General features: G+C 47.6%; 1 protein-coding gene across 1 annotated transcript in view; it reads right to left on the reverse strand.

Annotated features, from left to right (window-relative positions):
• Positions 1–4,179: 4,179 nt before the first annotated feature.
• The window catches only part of LOC112635910 (contactin-associated protein-like 4), a 183,894-nt gene continuing 169,699 nt past the window's right edge, over positions 4,180–18,374 (reverse strand). The window contains exons 24-29 of the mRNA XM_025403975.1: positions 15,239–15,463; positions 13,632–13,765; positions 12,365–12,452; positions 5,581–5,793; positions 5,272–5,343; positions 4,180–4,370 (exon numbers count right to left, since the gene is read on the reverse strand). Of these exons, the coding sequence (XP_025259760.1) occupies positions 4,180–4,370; positions 5,272–5,343; positions 5,581–5,793; positions 12,365–12,452; positions 13,632–13,765; positions 15,239–15,463 (923 nt within the window). The remainder of the gene's footprint in view (positions 4,371–5,271; positions 5,344–5,580; positions 5,794–12,364; positions 12,453–13,631; positions 13,766–15,238; positions 15,464–18,374) is intronic.

Genomic DNA, 18,374 nt, shown 5'->3' on the forward strand with positions numbered 1-18,374 from the left:
TGTGTTCAAGATGATGTCATCTGTGAGTAGATGGAATGCTGCTGCTTCCTTCCCAGCCTCGGTGTCTTTGACTTGCTTTTATTGCTTGATCGCCACGGCTGGGACGTCCAGCACAATGATGAACAGAGGTGATTGGAGTGGACACCCTGTCTTCTCCCTGATGTTAGGGGAAAGCTGTCAACTTTTAATGACGGGTTGAGCAACCCAAATCTGAGAAGAAAAGCAGTAGAATCAGATTTTTCTCCTTATGTTCAAATCCTTTTAAGTCTGCCTTTGTACAGTGAGGCCTTTCTCTACCAAATAAAATATGAAATCTGTAGACATGCTTTTGGCTTTTTTAGCATGAACTATTAAGAAATACTTCCTTACACAAAAAAGGATCCTAATTAGTACTCTAAGGTCATCTGAAAACAAGTGCTCCCAAATCTGACCCTTAAAGGAGATGCTCATTGGAGCATTTCACATTTTGGATTTTCAGATTTGGGGTACTCCGTTGGTTAGTATAATGCAAATATTCCACAATCTGAAAAATACCCAAATCTGAAACTCTTCTGGTCTCAAGCATTTCGGATAAGGGATTCTCAACCCGAATCAGGTATGAGGTTCACCGTGGGTTCATATGTTTTATGGACTGCCTTTCAGCAGGTTAGGTATTTTCCTTACATTCCTACAGCCTTGGGATTTTCATGAAAAATTTTTAAATTTTGTCAAATTATTTTTCTGTTTCCATTGAGGTGGTCGTGTACTTTTTGTTCTTTGTCTTATAAACATAGTATATATACTGATTTATTTTTGTACGTTGAGACGACCTTGCATCCTGAGGCAAACCATGTGGTCACGGTGTGTGTGTGCTGCTGACTTTGGTTTGCTAGAATTCTGCGAAGGATTTTCGTGGATGTATTATATAGACACAGTACTTATTCATATCACACACAGATTCATCAGTATTATTTGGGTCTGCAGTTTTTTCTCTCCCAATGTTGTCTTTTCTATTATTTCTGTCAGGATAACACTGGCCTCACAAAATGAGTTGCAAAGTTTTACCTCCTTTTCTATTTTTTAAAAGAATCTGTGAAGGATCAGAGCCATTTCTTCTTTAAATGTTTGATAGAATACACAGGGAAGTCATCTTGTCTCGTCTAGGTAAGATTTTGTGATTGAAACTCCGTTCTTAGACACTCCACACATTGTTGCAGGCCTTGCTTACTTTCCAGAATTCTGAAAAAAGTTAATTTGTATTACTTTTTTTTAGTGTTCTAATTGCTTTCATGAAGGAGGGGATTTTTGGAGGTACTTCACAATTCCCAAAGACAGTACTGATAAAGTTGGTGTAAAAGAAAATGCACATTCTAGATCAGTGATTGCATGTCAGGTGCCAGGACATCGTGTCAATGTTTCTCCAGGTACGGACCTGGAATAAGCACTGGGATTGAAACGGTTTTATCTGACAACCTGTGTTCACTATCCAAGACCCACTCACCAGCCACTCAAGCTAAAGAGGCAGGTGAGGAGGGGGTGGAAGGAGGCACCCCTGCACCTCTCATGTCTGAACAGGGCCCCATCTCTGCAGCCCCCCAGGACACAGGAGCACTCTGGCTTTACTCTGGTAAGCAGTGGGGATCCAGGGACCTCTGTGGTCCTGCCTGGGGGATTCTCCTCTCTGCACCTGGGGGAGGAAGATGGGGGTTCTGGCTGCTGCTGGTGTGTCTGTCACAATTATATTTTCAGGCACTGAGAGCTTAAGTTCTCAGTACCTGAATTCTGCTCAAAAACAGCTGACATGTATTTGAAAGCATTTTATATGGTAAAACTTTTTCAATTTTTCATGCCATCATAGGAGAGTCTCCTTAATCCCCATCTTCTGTTGTGGAGGCTATCTGGTCCTGTGAAGCTCGTGGAAGGTAAGAAGGAGGGGGTCCTCTGTGCAGCCCCGGAGGGGGTAGAGTGAGTCAGCCTCACAAATGCAGCACAGACCTGTGGGGCTTCATGACCATGGCCTTTACCCAGTGACAGTGTGCACTGCTCATGAGGGCTCCAAATGTCCATCAGCCCCTACACTTCGGGAGAAGCAACACTTCAGGTTTTCACAAAATATTACAGGAAACACAGTATTTTTCAAAGAAAGGAAAATGAAGATTGTCTGTGGGAATGCTTCAATTCAATGTGGGCACAGTTAGATGAATAACTAGCTTTCCCCAACTGATTTCATAAAAGCTCCCTGGGGCCTTCTCAACATCTGTCTTGCTTGTTTTAACTTGGGGCAGTGCCAATTGCCAGCTACAGAGACACTGCGTTGCCCCAGGGACAGTTTATCGATGAACCAGATGGTCACAAGACCAAGTCACCTGAGATTCTGAGTCAGAAATAACAAAACATCAACTTCAATAACTACCTACTTAGGAATTTTTAACTTCTGCATATTTCTAAAGGAAAACCCGTATGAGGGCATGAAAAATTGAAACAGTTCACCAGGCTTCCCCACCTCTCCCCGAGGCGGACAGACAGGGTGGTGGCCAGAGGAAGGAGACCAGATTTCCCCACCTGTCCCCAATGTGGACACACAAGGTGATGGCCAGAGGACGGAGGCCAGGCTTCCCCATCTGTCCCTGAGGTGGACACACCAGGTGGTGCCCAGAGGATGGAGGCCAGGCTTCCCCACCTGTCCTTGAGGTGGACACACAGGGTGGTGGCCAGAGGATGGAGGCCAGGCTTCCCCACCTGTCCTCAAGGTGGACACACAGGGTGGGTACCCAGAGGACAGGTCTTTACTGAGCTGGCTTTATGGGACCTTAACAGGGGCCCCGTGTGATGATTCGTTGATCAGAGATTTGAAATTAAGTGCAGGATAGAGGGTAGTGGGTGAACCTCCTACCCGCTGTTCTCCTGGTTTGCACACTAAGAAGGCATAGACCTTGCACCCTGGTTTTGGAAAGTCTGAGAAATGGACCCCCACATCCTGGAACTGAGGAAATCACGGATTTCAAGATTTTCCTGGTGGTCCTGGTAAGCACAGGATTGCAGCTGAAAGTCCAACACGCGCAGGGCATTGTGACAGCCAGCAACACACGCCGGGGTCCGAGCCCGAAGCAGATCCAACCTCTGAAAAGGAGGCACGACACAGCCAGAGGCGCTTCAAACACTTGGGAGTGGAGCTGCCTGCGGTCCTGTGCCAGGACAGCAAGGAAAGTCATGAGAGCCCCAGGGAGCATCAAGTGAGCACGCAGCAAAAGACAGGAGCGTTTTATCGCTACAAAGAAAACCCACATAATCACCCAAGAGTTTAGGGAAATAAATTTACTATTATGTATCATTCAGGTATTGCAGCTGCAAATAAAAATACATTTCATTATTAAGAATTTGTGGTTCTACTGCTCTTCAACCTTAGTTTGAAAAAGCGAAAGCAGAAACCTTTGTGAAGTCAGCATGAGTCAGGGCACGGCTGAGAGGCTGGAACAGACCATCAGTACTGGTCTCGGTGACATTAGAAGAAAACAGAGCAGAGAGCGTGCGCGGTTAACTCCGGAGTGTTGCTCCACGTGGATTTTCAGTTTCACAGCTGAAGACTGGCAGTTAGTACCAGACATTTCCATATTCATCACGAACATTTGAATAGGAAAAACTAAACAAAAGCAATGCAAACAAACCAAAAAATAAAAATCTCAACAGAGGAGTAACACTTTGCATTGGCCAGCAGACAGCAAAGCAGACAGGCTGTTGATTTTTGGCCCCTTGGCTATGGCTCGCAAGAAGACCTAAAAATCCAACAGACACCGTCAAGAAGAAGCTTGGTTCTGTGGAAACCAATAGCAATGACTATAGGCAGCCTGTGTGTGTAGACCAAGTGAAGCTGCAGGTCCTACTGTGACAGAGAACTCAGAACTCGAGCAAGTTTCCCTTCCAAAACGCACAGTCGCTAAGCAGGTTAAACGTCCATGTAAAATCACATCAGGGCATGGGAAACTAACCCAGATTATGAAGCTGTCTAACTCACGGTGATGTGAAGGGCATGAAGGAGGGTAAAGGACAATGTTTCGGGACGAGGCCCCAGGCCCTCCGAGGGGGCGTCTGTGCAGCCTGACTGCTTTGAAGCCTGTTGCATTTGCAAAGGTCATTTCTGGCCATGGAGAGCCCTGGTGAAGCGCCGAGTCACTGCAGTGAAGTGTTGCCCCTCGTTCCCGCTCAGACGAAGTGCTCCTTCTGGGTCCCCCGTGCTGCGTTCTGCACGCTGAGCTCGCGTCGGAGCACTGCCTCGCTGGTGCCGTGGCTCTCTGGTGGCGCCTCTTTGGGTGTGTACAAGTTCTTCTGCTGATACAGGCGGACGGCAACGGCAGCCAGACAGAGCAGGAAGAACATCACAACGGCAATCACACCTGAGGCAGCAAAAGGGAACCCCGGAGTCAGGATGTGCACGCTGGCACCGTGCCCAGCACGCACAAGGCTGACTGCACTGCCCAGAGCCAAAGCAAAATCACTGTGCATTCACCAAGCCTATGCTTTATTGTAAGCTGGAAACATCCCAATTTCAGGGATTCTAGGTCAGGTAGAATCCTAACATTTAGTTGACTTTTCAGTTCTAGCAATCTGCTGGGCGTAGCATTGTTTTATGCATTTACTCTATGAGTCTTACGAGAGTAATTGGAAGCTTCCAGAAGAAAACACACGTTTGTCTCCCAGGTCTCATGCACTGCACGCTCACAAGCAGAGACTCACATAGCTTTTAGAGTACAGGATGCACCACATCATGCCTTCAGGACTGCTTTTCAATAACCTGGGCAGGGCATAGTGAGTCACAGCAATATGTGATTGAACCTGTTCACACGTGAGTCAGTCTGCACACAGATGTGGACATCCTCGAATGGTTCCTGCTGCTAAGTTTACTGTAGGAATATATGAACTATGGGAGTTTGTGGGATCTAAGTTATTTGAAATTGTCTGATTAAAACCAATGCCACACCTGTAATCCCAGCACTTTGTGAGGCCGAGGCAGGTGGATCACGAGGTCAGCAGTTTGAGACCAGCCTGGCCAACATGGTGAAACCCTTGTCTCTACTAAAAATATAAAATTAGCTGGCTGTGGTGGCACCTGCCTGTAATCCCAGTTACTCTAGAGGCTGAGGCAGGAGAATCGCTTGAACCCAGGAGGCGGAGGTTGCACTGAGCCGAGATCGCGTCACTGCACTCCAGCCTGGGTGACAGAGCCAGACTCCATCCCACAACAAAGAAATAAACAAAAACCAATGCCTGTGGGTCTCAATCTTGCGGCACAGTCACCTCCAATCACTGCGGAGTCTCCCCTCGTCTCGCCAGCTATGGGTTCGCCCTCATCCACCGGACCAGGATATTCTGCAGGGGAAAAGCAGGGTGGGCAATGGTGAGACATTCTCAGGAAACTGGAATTTGTGTCGTTTCAACTTTAAAACTGTCAGCCACAGTGAGACTGGATATCATCCGTCAATTTTAAAATATGTGGGCAAGACAGCGGAAGGCTGAGGTTTCAGGAGCCGCCGGGTCTCCCCGGGCCTCCGGCCTCTCACCTGAGCCCCCCGCCCGGGGCTCCTTGTCTGGGCCCGCGGTGCCCACCTGCTCGAGCGTGCGTGCGTTCCCGCGCCGCGTCCTCCCCGGCTCCACAGCTCGACCTGGCCACGGGGCCCCGCACCGAGGCGCGCCCGGAGCGCCCCGGAAGCAGCGCAGCCTTCAGCGGGGCCACGCGCTGGAACTGCAGCGCCGAGAGGCAGCCGGAGAAGCCCCGCGCGCCGGCCCGTGCGGTCTCCGCGTCCACGTGGCCGCCGGGCTCTGCGGGGCAGAGGGAGAGGTTAGCAGGCGCGCGTGCGTGGGGGCGCGTGCGTGGGCCTTGGGTACCCGGGTGCAAAACAAGGGTGCCTGGACAGCGGCCGAACACCAGAGCAATAGCTTCAGCCTTTACCCTCTCCCAAAAAATAATTATCAGTTAATCACCAAATAAACTGAATACCAACAACAGCAAGGAAATAAAGCAATCTGTGAAAAAATTCCTAAATTTTAGATTTATAATTATGCTGCTAAAAATAAAATCATACTGTGTACAAAAATAATGGATTATACTGTTAAATTTACATCACGTTAAAAAATTACATTAGTACATATTTATTGGCCTGGTTCATGAACTAACACTAACATTATGGTTTGTGTTTTTGAACCTTAACTATTTTAGAATTTAACTAGAATTTGGTGACGTTCAGCCAACAGTCCCTCAGCCTTCTGGGTGCGGATCAGAGCACACAGTGGACCTGCGTTTACTCACAACACCCATTTCCAAGCCAGGCATCCGGGTATCCTCAGCCACTGAGGCTGAACTACGGAGAAGTAAGAGTGTGCACCAACAGGGACTGAAAGGTCCCCTCCTCATGCGTGTCCCCCCTCCTCATCTTCCCTTGTTCATTTCTGCTCCGGTCTGGCTTTAATTGATCAGAGCCATTTCTCCAACATTTGCTTCTGGGGTGTGGTGGGGTTTCAGTCGTTGGCTGAGGACCCAAATTTGATGCCCTGAGGAGCATCACGCCATCTTCCTTTGTCATCACACCATCTTCATCATCACGCCACCTTCTGTCCTCATCGCGCCACCTTCTGTCCTCATCGCGCCACCTTCCTTCACAATAATGCCATTCCCTCCACTGTTGTGGAGATGTCTCGTGTCAGTCTGATGTTTTATCTTCATAATGTTTTGTTTCTGCATGACAATCCGTATGGCTTCCTCTATGTGGAGTTTACATATTTATCAGCTGTGCTCAGGCATTTCCATGAATGCCACCTGGGACTCCTGGATCCCCTGTACACCGTATACATTGGGGTCTCAGTCAGCCCTGGTGCTGTCACAACACACAGACCAGGTGATTTAAACAACATACATTCATTTCTTACACATCTGGAGGCTGGAAGTCTGAGAACGAGATGTGGGCAGATTCAGTGTCTGGCAAGGGCTCCCGTCCTGGAGTGTGGACGGCAGCCTTCCTCTTGTATCCTCAGATGCCCAAGAACAGAGGAGGAAGAAGGGAGAACTCCTTTGTCTTCCTGAAAGGGCACTAATGCCAATCAGGAAACCTAATCACCTCCTCAAGGTCTCATCTCCAAACCTCAACCCTATTTATCGCTTCACCTTGGAAGTTCCCCTCATTTCAGAAGAGTTGATTTATAAGAACTCATGTTTGTTCCTTCACAGAATTAACAGAGTCCTAATGGCACAGAATTCTTCAGCCTCAGGAGAAGCTGCAGGACCCAACCAGGGTGTGGTGCTTTATGAGCATCCCTATTTGAGGCATGTATTCCTGGAAAGAGTTAAAGCTGGAAGAGTTTAGGTTTAAAGGAAGCTCACTCTGTGACCATTGTACAGAATGAGAGAAGACAACCAGAACAGGCACCAGTGACTGAGACCCTCCCAAGTGGTGACACAAACATGCATTTCAGTCGGACCCTGGGCTAGTCTGTTCTCACACGGCTAATAAAGACATACCTGAGACTGGGTGATTTATAAAGGAGAGAGGTCTAATGGACTCACAGTTCCACATGGCTGGGGAGGCCTCACCATCAAGGGAGGAGCAAAGGCAGGTCTTACATGGCAGCAGGTAAGAGAGAGTGTGCAGGGGAACTGCCCTTTATAAACCCATCAGATCTCATGAGATTTATTCACTGTCATGAGAACAGCATGAGAAAACCCACCCCCATGATTCAATTACTTCCCACTGGGTCCCTTTCATGGGGATCATGGGAGCTACTATTCAAGATGAGATTTGGATGGGAACACAGCCAAACCATGTCAGCTGTGCCGTGTGAGGAGCTGGACAAGGCACATCATCATGCACCTGCAGCCACAGCCCCACCATGCCCAGCCTGCACTGCAGGCTCTGGGAGGGAGGGCAGGGGTCCTTGGCAGGGGCACTGGCTGTGAAATCCACATGGGAGATGCTCGCAAGGGCCGGCCTAGGGAAGAAATGGACCTCGAGCCACGGCTCCCAGGAAGGAGTGCCGGCCTCCAACCTCTATGTAGAACACATCCCTGAAAATGACCGACTCTTTTCTCAGCAGACCTCAGCAGGCTTAGGTGAGGAGGCACTTCGTGCACCCCTCTAACCCGGGACATAAGCCTGGAGTTTTATTGGGCTTACAAAATGGTTTGGAGGTTTATTAGGCTTATGGTAGAACACATCTTAAAATAAAACTATCAAAACATGAGAAGTGTCATTAGAACTTGGTCAAAATCCACGCCCTAGCTGTATGGTAAATGAATTTTTATTTAAAATTTCATGAAATCCAGTTGCCTCAAGCTATAAAATTTACAGCTCAACTTTAACTTCAAGCTTACATTTTCAAGTCTGAATAATACACCAGTGAATATAAAACTCTTGCATAAAAATATCAATACATTCAAAGTCAGTCTAATGTTCTTTACTCATTTAATTGGAAGGAATACAGGTATACATAAAATTAATTTTATACTTGCATTTTCATTCATTCGTTACACTCATATGATGTGGTTCATTTTGTCTGTTACACAACATATTGCCCATTACTTCACAGAGGTGTTTCATCCATCACTTTGACATGAAATTTGAATCTAAGTTGTATTTCTTAAGAAATCCTCTTGTGAACTTTTTAAATAAGGTGCAATGCTTCTTACCTTTGTGAAACTGTGTGTGTTTTATCTTACTGCTTAGACTGTGGCGTCTGTGAGGTCAGGGATTTGTTGATGTTTAAGCCACACCATTCATCATTTACTGAACTGAGAAGCACTTAATCAATATGTGTGTCTCAATGAATGATCAGCCAACTCCCTGGAGAAAGTCTCTTCTCAAATTCCCAGAACGCCTCTAGTCAGTGAAAAGGCAGCCTGGCCTGTGGGTGCAGAGCTGGGACACACCTGTGACTCCCAGGTGTGAGGCAGAGGGAAGAGCTTGGCAGAGGACAAAATTGGGCTATGTCTGCTGGGCTTGGGTTCCTTTCTGGGGAGGCCGCCCTCCTGTTCCTCTTGGAGGTGCCCCCACTGCAGGATCTAAGGCGTCCCAGTGGCCCCATAGCTGGAGTGTCCAGGGAGCAGGGGAGGCTGGGACAATTCTATGGCTTTTGATGTTTTAGGACTTTTCAAAAATTTTCTGTGCCATAATTTCAAAGATGGAATAAAATAGATGCCATTATTAGAGATAAAATGAAAATCATACAAGATGAAACAACATAGCCAGAGTTGTAAACGGGGCCCTGCTTCTCACTGCACAAAGGACTGAGAGTGATAAATATCTCCCCACCAGGTACACACCTGGGAAGCCCTGACGTGTCCCCGCCCAGACCTTGGCCTCGTTCCACGCCTGCTTTAGCTCTCGGTGACTGAAAGGCCTCTCAGTTCTGACCCCCAGAGGTGGCTCTGCCCATGGCCGGGCTGCTGCTGGTGAGGGCAGGGCCCTGGGCTCCGTGTCCATCCCACTGGGGGGTCCTGGGCTCCGTGTCCACCACATCAGGGGGCTCTGGGCTCCGTGTCCACCACATCGGGGGGCCCTGGGCTCCGTGTTCATCACATCCGGGGTCCCTGGGCTCTGTGTCCTCTGCATCAGGGGGTCCTGGGCTCCGTGTCCACTGCATTGGGGGGCCCTGGGCTTTGTGTCCTCTGCATCAGGGGGTCCTAGGCTCTGTGTCCACTGCATTGGGGGGCCCTGGGCTCTATGTCCTCTGCATCGGGGGGTCCTAGGCTCTGTGTCCACTGCATTGGGGGTCCCTGGACTCCGTGTTCATCACATCAGGGGGGCCCCGGGCTCTGTGTCTATCACATCGGGGGTCCCTGGGCTCTGCGTCTGTCACATCGGGGGTGGTCCTGAGCTCTGTGTCCACTGCATCGGGAGGTCGTGGGCAGGTTCTCACTCACTCTGCTGCACGCATGGGTCAAGGGCATCATCCTTGCCTGGATGACTAAGCGGACCCTGACTGGACTCCGCAGCTCCCATCCCACTGCAGCCGCCAGGGCAGCCTCACAATGAAAGTCCTTGCCCTTCGGTGGCCCCACATTTAACAGGAATAAAGTCCGTGGCCCTATAGTGGTCTTAATGCCTGTAAGGCCTGTGTGATCTGCATCCCGTGTCAGGCCACCTCGCTCCCTCCAGCCCTGCCGGTCGGTCTCCTGCTCCTGAGTCCTTGGGTCACACGCCCAGGCTTGGGGAGCTCACCTCTCACCCCCTCGCGACACCACATGGTCGGCCCTGGGGACAGTGCTCCACGCTCACTTCTTTTTTTTTTTTTTTTTTTTTTGAGACGGAGTCTCGCTCTGTCGCCCGGGCTGGAGTGCAGTGGCCGGATCTCAGCTCACTGCAAGCTCCGCCTCCCGGGTTCCCGCCATTCTCCTGCCTCAGCCTCCCGAGTAGCTGGGACTACAGGCGCCCGCCACCTCGCCCGGCTAATTTTTTTTTATTTTTTAGTAGAGACGGGGTTTCACCGTGTTAGCCAGGATGGTCTCGATCTCCTGACCTCGTGATCCGCCCGTCTCGGCCTCCCAAAGTGCTGGGATTACAGGCTTGAGCCACCGCGCCCGGCCGCACACTCACTTCTGTGTGACACGATCCTGTGACAGGAGCTCCTCGAGGGTCCTTGCCTGCTCGTCCAGACATGGCCTCACCACCCAGGACACTGGCAGGTATTGGCTGATCAATCGAATTAGTTGAGCTGTCAATATGGAATACAACCCCCCCTGTTTTGTTTGTGCTGCTGTTGCCATTTTCTCAAGGGAGGGTTGGGCCACTGCGTGTCCAAGTGTGGCTTAAGAATAAAACTCGTAATCACAGGACAGGATTCAGTGTGCAATCCGTGCATCTGTTACTAAATTATCAGGGGCCGGAGTTTTAATCAAACTCTAAAGCATGTTCTCAAAGCAGATTCAACACTTTAAATCAACTTTGTTATTCCATGTTTTTCCTGAAAGCAACTAATTACTGTAGCAGTCATCGGAGCTCTGTGTGTGTGTGTGTGTGTGTGTGTGAGACATCACAAGACCCACCCACGTTGAATATTCAATTAGGCAACATAGAAGCAATGCCTTTCACATACTTTTCCTCTACCCAACAGGGCAACCTGGTGGAGCGTGGCAGGTCATGACTGTCCCCAACTGAAGAATGGGAATGTCTCGCTTCAATGCCCCACGTGGTGTTTGAAAATACACGGGCATTAATAGAGTTGGAAACCTCGTTATCATGCTTTTCAGAGATTGTATCGGCTGCCCAAGTGTCTCCTCATACACTTGGGATTTTCAGCTTATGTCTGAGGAAGAATATGAATGAATAAGAATATAGGTACAAATAACTGAATGGATTAAAACATCATTGTCTTAGACAAAATGTATCACACTAGTGCCAACATAAGACCAGAAGTATGAAACAAGCCTCAAAACTATCCTCCGCAGAGTGATACATAAGTATCCATGATGTTTATAGCTCATTAATTTTTTAAAAAAGCAAACTTTAAAACAATGTGCCGGCCTTTTCACTGTGCGGCGTGGAAACGGGAAGGGAGCTGTGGCATGTGACCCGCCATGGCCCCGCCTCCCTGTCCTGCACTACGCCCCACGTCACTGGCAGTGTGATAAGACTCAGGTCATTCAGAAATGCCCGCACTTGCCAGCAAAGCCAAGTGGGGCCTGCGCCACTGGCCTGAACTTCAGGGCAGCAAACACATGGTTTCTAAATTTCTCCTCTCAAATGTCATCCAGGCAGGGTTTCTGAATCTGCACTGTTTGATCTGTGACCTGTGAACTACATGCCTGCCTTGATCACTGTTTTTCTTTGGTGTATGAGAAAATCACTGCAGCCCCTTGTGCTTGGCTGCCAGAGAGAGAAGCGTGGAGCTCCTCACCCATCGCCTCGGAAGCATTTCTCCTGCAGCCCCTCACGACTGTGTGCGCACAAAGACACAAGTACAATCTCTGCCTTGACTGACACCAGTGGTGTAACTGACATGAAACAAGGGCCCGGCCTGTGCACTGGTGACCAGCCCCGTGCATTGGTGGCCAGCCCCCTGTATTGGTGACCAGCCCATGCATTGGTGACCAGCCCCGTGCATTGGTGGCCAGCCCCGTGTATTGGTGACCAGCCCGTGCATTGGTGGCCAGCCCCGTGCATTGGTGACCAGCCCCGTGCATTGGTGGCCAGCCCCGTGCATTGGTGACCAGCCCCTTGTATTGGTGACCAGCCCCGTGCATTGGTGACCAGCCCGTGCATTGGTGGCCAGCCCTGTGTATTGGTGACCAGCCCTGTGCATTGGTGACCAGCCCCGTGTATTGGTGACCAGCCCCGTGCATTGGTGACCAGCCCATGCATTGGTGACCAGCCCTGTGACCCGGGGTTGGGGGGTGTCTACTTGCCTAAAATCCTGCCCAGCACCAGGGATTTGATGGCTCTGAATGCTGTACCCGATGACAGACTCACTTGTCTCCAAGTTTTCTGGTTCACCTGCCCGGGAGAAACAAACACCAGATGTTCTGATTCACCAGGGATAAGGCAGGAAGTGAAGGAAGATAATAAAGCAAAACCGATGAAAAGCCTGTGGTGCCCCGTGGAGACAGAACCGCCCCGGGAGCTCAGGACCCTGATGGGCACCGGCTCCACAGTTTTCATCTCGCAGATGCCCTTCCCCGCAGCCCCTTCTCTCCCATTTTCTTCACAGCCCTAGCTATTTCCATACAATGCAAACCACCAGGAATCTACAGAATCCACAAAAAGATGCAAAAGCCCAGGGTGTTGGGTTCAAGACCAGAACTTTTACAAATCTCAAAATAAAGCCAGAAATATGAAGCCAAATAATGCTTTCCATGTAGACAGAAAATATGCCAAAACTCCCTTGAAAATCCTGACAGTGCACAATTTCACTCGCTCTGCAGCAAATCAACTCTACTTTGTTAGAACAAAAATGGAATCATCATCATTTTCTATATAAGCTGTCTCTTTAAATTATTATAACATTTGTACCCATGGATTCCCACTGGAGAATTATTTAAAAACACACACACACACACACACACACACACACACACACACACACAAAACTTCCAGCCATGCACGGTGGCTCACGGCTGTAACCCCAGCACTTGGGGAGCCTGAGGTGGGTGGATCACGAGGTCGGGAGTTCACTACCAGCCTGACCAACATAGAAAAACCCCATCTCTACTAAAAATACAAAAATTAGCTGGGCATGGTGGCACACACCTGTAATCCCAGCTACAAGGGAGGCTGAGACAGGAGAATCACTTGAACCCAGGAGGCAGAGGTTGCAGTGAGCTGAGATCGCACCACTGCACTCCAACCTGGGTGACAGAGCGAGACTCCATCTCAAAAAACAAAGTGGAACAAAACAACGACGACAATAACAAAAACTTCTAGTAATTTACCGTGAGAAAACAGGCATTTCCCTAGTTAGTAAATTAAATAAGGAGACATATGAGTAGGCATAATTTTATACTGCAAGTGGCAGATTTCCATTGCTAAAAAATAAAAAATACCAGACACAGTTTTGACTTTTTGCCCATGACACCTGAGAATAAAACAGAAAAGGGACCAGCACTGGGCTTCATTACGAAAATCCTGCCTTAGGTGATGCCGCGAGCGGGGCTTATGCCAGGAACGAGCCGTTACCTCGACAAAGACCACCCCGTCTTCTCTGCTGATGTTCACGTGGTAAAGTTTCCCATCTGCCATGTTCCTGAAATTCAAGTTAATGACATCAGGGTCTTGATGTGTGTCCAGCTTGTACCTGATCTGCAAACTCCCTAAAGGGGAAAATAGAACATTTTTAAAACAACGAGATATTTTTACAGCTGCCTTTCCTCACTCCAGAGAAGCTGTTACTATTCGTGGGCTCCCAGAGGAATGTTTTGCAGATGGGGTCTGTTTAGGGTTCCGCTGGGATGCGCCCGTGTTCCCAGTCCTCGCTCTCCCTGGAAGGGCGTTGCCTCCTGGTGCCGCCGGGGGCCACCGCTGCTCACATCATGCTATTTTAAGGTCAAGGCAAAGTTGCTGTTAACAAGAACTCTCTTTCCTACAACGCTTAATTTTCTAAAAGTGAACACCTGAATCGCACACATGCTGGAGTCTAAAGCCCACGCCACTTTTGCAAAAAGAATTAGGGAATGCTGAAGTTGCAACTTTGTGAAACGTTGTCATTTTCTGTTTGTCTGTTCCCGTCTCCTTTATGTGCACATCCAAGATTCTGAAAGGTGAATAAGAGACACGCACAGCCGGCCCTGAAACATGCGTTGCTGTGAGGGTGCTGAGTTCCTGAGGGGCTGTGATGAGTCCAGCTGGTGGTGGCCACGGATTAAACGCTGGCCTAGACTCCATCCTCGTTGCCTCTTTACTGGTTAAGAAGGCGACCACTTTCCAGGTTCCTTCTAGCCTGAGGACGAAATGTTCCTACTGCGTTCGAGGCTCCAGCCATACGTACTTTGGATGCCAGAACCCCGGGGCTGCACTTGAAACGGCAGCGTTGGTTTGACACGCAGTAGGTTTCAGTTCCAAAATCACATCGGTAACCAGGACATGGGGATGTGAGTACTGTGATATGTTTTTGCCAGGAGGCAAGGTCTCTGTGGATCCATAGCTCCTGACAGCTTTACCTGCTTCAAGAGATTCAGACCTGTGTTCCGATGGCCACAGGGGAGGTACTAAAATTCTGTTAGCCAGACATTTTTGTAAGTTCCTCCAGATATTAAATCAGCACCCTCACATTCCAGTTAAGATGCTTAAAGCTGGGCCTTATTTCCCACCGTGGAAACGCAGGAGCTGGTTGACACTTGTGATTTTGTACTTTCATTGTCGAGTGGATGGGGCCAGGCCCAGCACAGGACCCTGGACAGGGCAGGACACTGCTGCTCAGGACACCTGCCTTGCCAGGCTCCCGCCATATCAATTCTTCTCCTCTTTCCTTAGAAGAAGGTGAAAATATTTTCCACACATAACCAGACACCTTATACTTCTAATGAAGACCTTCCAGGGATAATAAGAGTTCTCTTTACATGAGATATGCAAATTTATCAAAAACTTTACAGAAGGATCTTACACAATTACTGAAATGACACTGTTGCAACAATGTTTGTATAGTCCCACAAAATAAAACACATACAAGCAAAATGACATTTGGAGAACACACAATTTTTTCCTCATTTGTAATTTGAGAGGCATTAAACATGTCGTCATATTACAGTTGTAATAATTTACTTTTCTGACACGAAAATGACACTCACCGTTTTTGGCAAGGATGACGGAAAGGTACTCCTTGTAGAAAGAGTCCACGTAAAGCAGCAGGCTCGGGGCTTGCACTGTTCGGAAGCTGAACGCGATTGTCTCTTGGGTCAACGTCGTCTCTCCCTGGAATGAGGCAGCGTGGGAGCTGGCATTCGTACTTGGGGAATGATATTCCTGAAAACTGTAAGTCACCGAGGAGCCAGTTCCAAAATACGCAGAAATCTCTGAAATAATACGCACATTTTAAGTTGTTAAAGACTAAAGGCTCATTGCAAGTATACCTATTTTTAGAATATTTGAATAAAGAGAAGAGTAGAAATTGGCCTAACAAATGCTCATATATCTTGGAAATGACTATCACAGTTGACCGTTGCAAACGTCAGGACAGTCCTTATTAAGTCTCAGTGTTAAAATCACACAGGCTTATCCTTCTGGGCAATGTTACCATTTCAAGCTCAACGCGCTCCTGTTTGGTTTCAGGTGAAAGCTGGGCTTCCTGGCCATCACCTGCTGGGTCTTCAGTTTCCTTCCTTAAATCTCCCTCCATGTGAGGCTTCGCTTTGCAGTGGCAGTCTTCTCCAGGAGTGACAAAGGAAGGAGCTCAGAGGGCCCCTTGCCCTTCAAAGACCCAGGGACAAATGTCCAGTTATTTCAGTCTGACTTACTTGACGACCCGCAATTAAAATTAGGATAATGGCAGGTAAAATAGTTCATACAGTCTCGATTTCTTGGGCATCTATGGTGCTAGTATGAGTTAGTTTTGTTGTCAGTATTGGGGAAATAATATATAGGGCCAGGGAACTAATTAGGGAAATAATTACAAGAGCATGGTCATGGAAAGTGAGCAGTTTCTCTATAATGGGGGATGTGGCATCTTGAAGGCCTAATTGAGCAGGATAAGCCATTAAGACATATGGGACGTAACCTATAAATTGACACAGTTATGCAATAATTTTACTAATATCTTATTGGGAGAGTCATAGAGGTTATGGGATTGGCTTGAAACCAGTTTCTGGGGGTTCAATTCCTTCCTTTCTCCTTTGGGCTTTCACACAGGTGAGCTCTTCGAATGTATGGTGAGCTGAGGGCAATACCACGAATTTGGGAGAGGAAAGTGGTCATCTGCACATCCAGGCACCAGAGAGCCATGCAGCTGTTCCTACGTCAGTTCATGAAAGGGTGTTTTTGGCATTAAGTGACATGACCCCAGATGCAGTGTGTGTACGTGGGGACAAGAGGGCACTGGTGGTTCCAACACTGCACCGGCTCTTATCTCTCTGGCTACAGCAGGTTCCTACCTGGCGGGCAGAGTCATTGAGTGACCTCCCGCAAACCCACCCCCAGGTCACACCGGCCACTTCTTCATTGTCCACAATACAATGTCCACAATACAATGAAAACATTCTGATTGCACTGAACAGAGGCAGATATGGAACCATTAAAAAGTGAGATCTGTGCTCATGTGGAAGGGACAAAACACCTTTTCGTTGACTTTAGTGGGACATAATTAGTACAATAAACACACCCAAGTAGAGGAAAATAGGAAGAGATTTGGGAGATGTATCCACCCATGAAATTACTGCCACGACCAGTATCAGGACGTCCCCACGTTTCTCCTCTGTGCTCTTGGCAGTGACTCCTTCCAGAAGCCCGTGCCAGGCCTCACAGATTTGCTTTCTGTGACTCCACACTGATTGGCATTTTCTGGATTTCATGTAAATGGAATCACACATTGGGAGCTCCCTGTTTCTTTTTGCCTGACGTCTTTCACTGAATGTTTACATTGATCCGTGTTGTGGAAGAGCAGGACCTGACCGGACCAGGCACAGATCCGCTCGCCCCTTCAATCTTCCTAATGTTCACGTTGCTTCCAGGTTTGGAGATGATGAATCAATCTGCCGTAGGCCATTGTGTGCAACTTCAGGGACCTCTACATTTTCACTTGTGTTGTATGAACACTTAAGAATCACGGATAGCAGAATCATTGATGTTTCAGAAACTGCCCAGAAGTTCTCCAAAGTCACTAACGTTTACCCTCCTACCAAGTGTGCATTGGAATTTCAGTTCCTCTGCATCAGTTCCTATACTTGGCAGTGTCAGTCTTCACAATTGTAGCCATTCAAGTGCTTGTGCAGTGCTATCTAAATATGGGTTTAACCTGCATTTCCCTCATGACGACGACGCTGAGCACTGCTCGGGTGCCCATTTGCATCTGGAGCTCTTCTCTGGGGGAATTATGATTGTAAAAGTTACTCATATATTCTGGACCTAAGTCTTTCAGTAGATACCCATTATGTGAGTACTTTAATCGTTCTATCATAGTAGTTTTCTAATGAGTGAAAGTCATTAACTTTGATACAATTCATTATGATTCATGGTTTTTTTTTTTGTATTCTAAGAAACTTTCCTACCTCAGGGTGACAATTATGTTCTCCTTGGTTTTCTACTAGCGATTTTATAAATTTAGCTTTTACATTTGTTTCTACTACCCATTTCAAGTGAATATTTGTAGTGGTATGGGTTAAGGGTTACGTTATGTATATTTTTCCCATCTGGCTATCCTGTTGTTCCAGAACCATAGCTTAAAACACTCCCCTTTTCCCCTTTGAATGCCCTTAACACTTTATGAAGAATCAATTGAATATCTGTGTCTATGTCTATATCTATATCTGTATATACATGTATGTATCTTCTGTCTCTTCTTTTTAAAAAAATGCCTTGCAAAATCATGATCCCATGCATTTCCATTTAAAATTAGAATTAGCTGGACAATTAGGCTAAAATTTTGTTTGGAACACTCAGTTTATAGATCAGCTTGGGAAGAAATGATACAGTAATAACACCGAGTCTTCCAGTTCATCCACACGTTATATTCCTCATTTGCTTAGACGTTCATTTATTTTAGCAGTTTCCACTGTAGAAGTCTTATACTTATTTTGTTCCATTTATCTGTAAATATACTTTTTACCATATTTTAAATAGAATTTTATTTTGAAAATTGTCCCATTGTTGTAACAGCCCTTCATGCTAAAAACGCTCAATAAATTCGGTATTGATGGAATGTACCTCAAAATAATAAGAGCTATTTATGACAAACCCACAGCCAATATCATACTGAATGGGCAAAAACTGGAA

Source organism: Theropithecus gelada, chromosome 12 (assembly GCF_003255815.1).
Source record: "Theropithecus gelada isolate Dixy chromosome 12, Tgel_1.0, whole genome shotgun sequence".
Classification (NCBI taxonomy): domain Eukaryota; kingdom Metazoa; phylum Chordata; class Mammalia; order Primates; family Cercopithecidae; genus Theropithecus; species Theropithecus gelada.